This window comes from Citrus clementina, unplaced genomic scaffold, assembly GCF_000493195.1.
Source record: "Citrus clementina cultivar Clemenules unplaced genomic scaffold, Citrus_clementina_v1.0 scaffold_5, whole genome shotgun sequence".
Classification (NCBI taxonomy): Eukaryota; Viridiplantae; Streptophyta; class Magnoliopsida; order Sapindales; family Rutaceae; genus Citrus; species Citrus x clementina.
This window is the reverse complement of record NW_006262201.1, coordinates 1,892,451-1,898,450: the sequence shown is the minus strand read 5'-3', so window position 1 is coordinate 1,898,450 and position 6,000 is coordinate 1,892,451. Positions and strand designations below refer to the sequence as shown.

Genomic DNA, 6,000 nt, shown 5'->3' with positions numbered 1-6,000 from the left:
GAGTTTCAAACTGAGGCTTTCCGGAGGAAGTGGCTGCTGGAAAATGGAGATCCAGCTGCGGCTCAGGATCAACCCAGTAGCAGTCGTACAAGAACAAGTAAGTTTGGGAAGCTCATTCCTACTTGCTGCACCACTTTTACTCCACAATCGATTCAGTTCGATTACGCCATGAGGTCCAAAATCAAAGAGATCAACGACCGATTTCAAGATATTGTAACACAGAAAGACTCGCTGGGTTTGAACGTAAGTTCAGCTGGGAGGTCCAAAAAAGACAGGCAAAGACTACCCACAACCTCTTTGGTGAAGGAAGCCAAGGTCTCTGGCAGGGAAACAGAAAAGAAGGAAATTGTTGAATTGTTGTTGAAGGATGATTCAAGAAATGATGGTGGATTCTCTGTTATTCCTATTATAGGTATGGGCGGGCTGGGTAAAACCACTCTTGCTCAGCTTGTCTATAATGATAAGCAGGTGGAGGATCATTTTGATCTCAAGGCATGGACTTGCGTCTCTGATGATTTTGATGTTTTCAGGCTTACAAAATCAATCCTAATTTCCATTGCTGCTGACCAGAATGTGGATAATCAAGACTTAAATTTGCTTCAAGAGAAATTGAAGAAACACCTGTTTGGAAAGAAATTTTTGCTAGTTTTGGACGACGTGTGGAATGAGGATTACAATGATTGGGTCGACCTCAGCCTTCCATTTGAAGCTGGCGCACAGGGAAGTAAGATTGTTGTCACTACTCGCAATCAAGAGGTTGCAAAAATCATGAGCCCGGATCAAGCTTATGAATTGAAAAACTTGTCAACTGAGGATTGTCTGTCTGTGTTTGCTCAGCACTCTTTGGGAACGAGAGATTTCAGTTCTCATAAGTCATTGGAGGACATTGGCAAGAAGATAGTGATCAAATGCAATGGCTTGCCCTTGGCAGCAAAAACACTGGGAGGACTTTTACGTGGAAAACATGACAGACGTGAGTGGGAAGATGTGTTCAGTAGCAAGATATGGGAATTACCACAAGAGAGATGTCGCATTATACCAGCCCTTGCAGTGAGCTATTATTATCTTCCTCCAACTTTGAAACAATGCTTTGCATACTGCTCATTGTTTCCAAAGGATTACGAATTTGAAGAGGAGGAGATAATTTTATTATGGTGTGCTTCGGGTTTCTTGGATCACGGAGAGAGCGGGAATCCTAGTGAAGATCTAGGTCGAAAGTTCTTTCAAGAGCTACGTGCAAGATCTTTTTTCCAGCAATCAAGCAACAGTATATCACGATTTGTGATGCACGACCTCGTCAATGACCTTGCTCAATGGGCTGCTGGGGAAATGTACTTCAGAATGGAGTATATCTCAGAGGTTAACAAGCAGCAAAGTTTTTCAAGAAATCTTCGTCATTTGTCGTACATTCGTGGAGATTTCGATGGTGTTAAAAGGTTTGAGGACTTGTGCGATATCCAACACTTGCGAACTCTTTTACCAGTAACGTTGTTAAGTAGCTGGCCTGGATTCTTGGCTCCTAGCATTCTTACTGAGTTGTTCAAACTCCAACGATTGAGGGTCTTCTCTCTGCGTGGATATCGCATCGCCGAGCTGCCGGATTCAGTTGGTGATTTGAGGTATTTAAGGCACCTCAACCTGTCTGGAACTGAGATTAAAACTCTGCCTGAATCAGTCAGCAAGCTTTACAACTTGCACACCCTTCTGTTGGAGGGCTGTCGACGACTGAAGAAGTTGTGTGCAGACATGGGAAATCTCATCAAATTGCATCATCTCAATAATTCAAATACAGATTCCCTGGAGGAAATGCCACTAGGAATTGGTAAGCTGACTTGTCTTCAAACGCTGGGTAATTTTGTTGTGGGAAAAGACAGTGGTTCGGGGTTATCAGAGCTAAAGTTGTTGATGCATCTTCGTGGGGCACTTGAAATTTCAAAATTAGAGAATGTAAAAGACATTGGTGATGCAAAGGAGGCTCGGTTGGATGGAAAGAAGAACCTTAAAGAATTATCGCTTAATTGGACTTGCAGCACCGATGGTTCATCTTCAAGGGAGGCAGAAACTGAAATGGGCGTGCTTGACATGCTCAAACCCCATAAAAATCTGGAACAATTTTGTGTCTGTGGCTATGGAGGTACGAAATTTCCAACATGGTTAGGAGATTCCTCATTATCAAATTTGGTAACACTTAAATTTGAAGATTGCGGCATGTGTACTGCCTTGCCGTCTGTCGGGCAACTGCCCTCTCTAAAGCATCTTACAGTGCGTGGAATGAGTAGAGTAAAGAGATTGGGTTCAGAGTTCTATGGGGATGACTCTCCAATTCCATTTCCATGCTTGGAGACTCTTCGTTTTGAAGACCTGCAAGAGTGGGAAGACTGGATTCCTCATGGATCCAGTCAGGGAGTTGAACGGTTTCCTAAATTGAGAGAGCTTCACATTTTAAGATGTTCTAAACTGCAAGGAACATTTCCAGAGCACCTTCCTGCATTGGAGATGCTTGTTATTCAAGAATGCAAAGAATTGTCATTTCAATTACGAGTCTTCCAGCTCTTTGCAAAATGGAAATTGGTGGATGTAAAAAGGTTGTGTGGAGAAGTGCAACTGATCATCTCGGCTCACAGAATTCAGTGGTTTGTAGAGATGCATCAAATCAAGTGTTTCTCGCAGGGCCATTGAAGCCGCGAATACCAAAACTGGAAGAATTGAAGATAAATAATATTCAAAATGAAACATGTATATGGAAGAGCCATAACGAATTACTGCAGGACATTTGCTCTCTCAAAAGACTGACGATTACAAGTTGTCCCAAACTTCAATCCTTGGTCGCGGAGGAAGAGAAAGACCAACAACAGCAGCTCTGCCAGTTGTCGTGCAGACTTGAATATCTAATATTGAGTTATTGCGAAGGCCTTGTGAAGCTGCCACAATCATCGTTCAGCCTCAGTTCCTTGAGAGAGATAGAAATCTTCAAGTGCAGTTCCCTTGTTTCCTTTCCTGAGGTTGCTCTGCCTTCCAAGTTGAAGAAAATTCAGATTGGAGAATGTGATGCACTGAAATCGTTACCAGAGGCATGGATGTGCGACACTAATTCGTCTCTCGAGATCTTGAGTATTCATGGTTGCCGTTCGTTGACATATATTGCTGCTGTCCAGCTACCATCGAGCCTTAAGATGTTGACGATCTGGTATTGCGATAATATAAGGACTTTGACAGTGGAAGAGGGCATCCAGTGTAGCAGCAGCAGCAGAAGGTACACCTCATATCTTCTCGAGCACTTAGGCATTCGCTATTGTCCATCACTGACATGTATATTTTCAAAAAACGAGTTACCTGCCACGCTTGAGTCCCTTGAAGTTGGCAATCTACCTCCGTCTCTTAAGTCCCTTCGTGTTCGGTATTGTTCAAAGCTGGAGTCAATAGCAGAAAGGTTGGACAACAACACATCTCTTGAAACAATCAGTATTTATAATTGTGAAAATCTGAAAATTTTACCGAGTGGTTTACATAAACTCCACCAGCTTCGAGAGATTAGTATTGGCAGTTGTGGAAATCTGGTGTCCTTTCCCGGAGGGGGATTGCCTTGTGCGAAACTCACGGCGCTGGAGATATATGATTGTAAGAGACTAAAGGCCTTACCCAAGGGATTGCACAATCTGAGCACTCTTCAAGACTTAACAATAGGAGGTGCGCTTCTAAGCCTTGAAGAAGATGGCCTTCCCACCAACCTTCATTCACTTGTTATTCGGGGTAATATGGAGATTTGGAAGTCAATGATTGAGTGGGGCCGGGGATTTCACAGATTCTCCTCTCTGCGACATCTTACAATCGACGGATGCGATGACGACACGATGATGGTGTCATTTCCACTAGAGGACAAAAGATTAGGGACCGTGCTTCGTCTTCCTACCACTCTAACATCTCTGCGGATTGAAGATTTTCCAAATCTGGAACGCCTATCTTCTTCAATTATTGATCTTCGAAACCTCACTGAATTGGTTCTCCGGGGATGTCCCAAGCTCAAATACTTTCCGGAGAAGGGCCTGCCTTCCTCACTTTTGGAATTATGGATCTCGGGATGTCCGTTGATAGAAGAGAAGTGCAGAAAGGATGGAGGACAATATTGGGACTTGTTAACCCATATACCGCTTGTTGCTATATATGGTTAATTGGTTTTTGATGACGACTCAGCAGAGGACGGCTGAAATATTTTATTGTTAGCGTTATTATTATTTTTTTAAATCGGGTGTGTTTCAGTGTATGTAATTTTAAAATTCAAAACTCAATTGAAAACTATTTTAAATTAATATGGTTTGGTGTCGGTGGGCTTTTTGTATTGTATATAATGGGTTTTCGAATTTTTTTTATTAAATGGTGGAATGCTTTAAATTTAAGAAATGGTAGAATAACGTAACGGGTTTGCATTATTCAGCAAAGGAGGACTGTATTAATGTATGAATTAATTAGCCGTGGAGGATAGGACTTTGGCAAAAATTGTTTTGAAATAGATTGGAAATTGGTTTTTGGTGATATTTTTGATTTGTGAAAGGATGGACGACTGGAATATTTTATTATTATTAGTATTTTCTTTTTTCAAATTAGGCGTTGAAATGGATGGTAAAAGGAGTTTTTGATAATTGAACAGAGGATGACTGCCTTCCTCACTTTTGCGATTATGGATTTGGAGTTGTCCGTTGATAGCAGAGAAGTGCATAAAGGCTGGAGGACAATATTGGGACTTGTTAAATGAAATATTTTTCACTTTTGCGATTATGCCTCTTGTTGTAATAGATGAAAAATGAAATATTTTATTATTAGTATTTAAAAAAAAATGGGCGTGTTTTTGTATGTAATTTCAAAATTCAAATCTCAGTTGAAAACTAATTTAAATTAATATGGTTCGGCGTCGGTGAGTCTTTATCATGTATATAAGGCCAATGGGTTTTCGAATTTTTTAATTAAACAATAAAATGCTTGTAAAAAGAAAATGAGTTTGCATTATTCAGCTGTTGAAACTTCATTTTCTTTTATTTATCCTTCTGCTGTACGGTTATATACGGTTAAATTAATATGGTTCGGCGTCGGTGAGTCTTTATCATGTATATAAGGCCAATGGATTTTCGAATTTTTTAATTAAACAATAAAATGCATTGTTCAGCTCTTGAAACTTTAATTTCTCTTCATAGACTTCGGCAAATGCGTGTGTATCTTCTCTTTATGAATTGGAATAGGACTTTTTTTTTCTTCCTCCTTAAAATTCATAATAAGTTTTGGAGAAAAAGATTTTTTTTTTAATTTTTATTAATAAAAACCAAGCTCATTAATTCTTTTACTACTGTAGGACTAGGATTTATAAAAAGTACTTTATTGTTGTTACCATTATTTCGTCTACGTATAATCTAAATTGTAAATTGTTAATATGCTGACTATTTTAAATGTTTAATATTTGAAAATTATTTACATTTTTTGTATACGCCGTGTGTCTATATACACACACATATACATACAATAAAATTGTAATTATTTTGATCGTGTACAGGAGTAATCTCATTAATTTGCTGGAAGATCTTGGGATGTTGGGTGCTCTTTCTATTGTTATACAGCGTCCGCTTATATATATATATATATTATTAACAATAAACCAAGTGTATTAATTTCTTTTAGTGCTGTAGGACTAGGGATTTATGAAAAGCACTTTATTGTTGTTAATACATACAAGTCATCCTCAAAAACCCATCAAAGTACAATAAACAGAAAATCCAAAGAGAAACATCTCACAACAAAACCAGGAAAAGATCATAAGCGAAAAGCACATCAAGCAAAGCAAGCACTTCTTCCTTTAATCAATTACATTTAAGCTTTCGTGGCGTTAATATCTTCACCGGAAGAATTACCAGCAGCCTCTTCATCAATGTTGATAACCTTAGGCTGCAAGCTTTGGCACTGTGATCCTCACCCATTTTCCAAATGAGCATTAACATGTTCCACTCAGCACTCATA

At 39.4% G+C, this 6,000-nt stretch overlaps 1 protein-coding gene across 1 annotated transcript; it reads left to right on the top strand.

The window, feature by feature from the left end:
* Positions 1-316: 316 nt before the first annotated feature.
* LOC112098352 (putative disease resistance RPP13-like protein 1) lies at positions 317-4,217 on the top strand. Its single transcript, XM_024184453.1, is given in 2 exon segments — positions 317-2,524; positions 2,527-4,217. Coding segments are annotated over 2 exon segments (3,753 nt in total). The 5' UTR covers positions 317-414; the 3' UTR covers positions 4,170-4,217.
* The last annotated feature ends 1,783 nt before the right edge of the window (positions 4,218-6,000 follow it).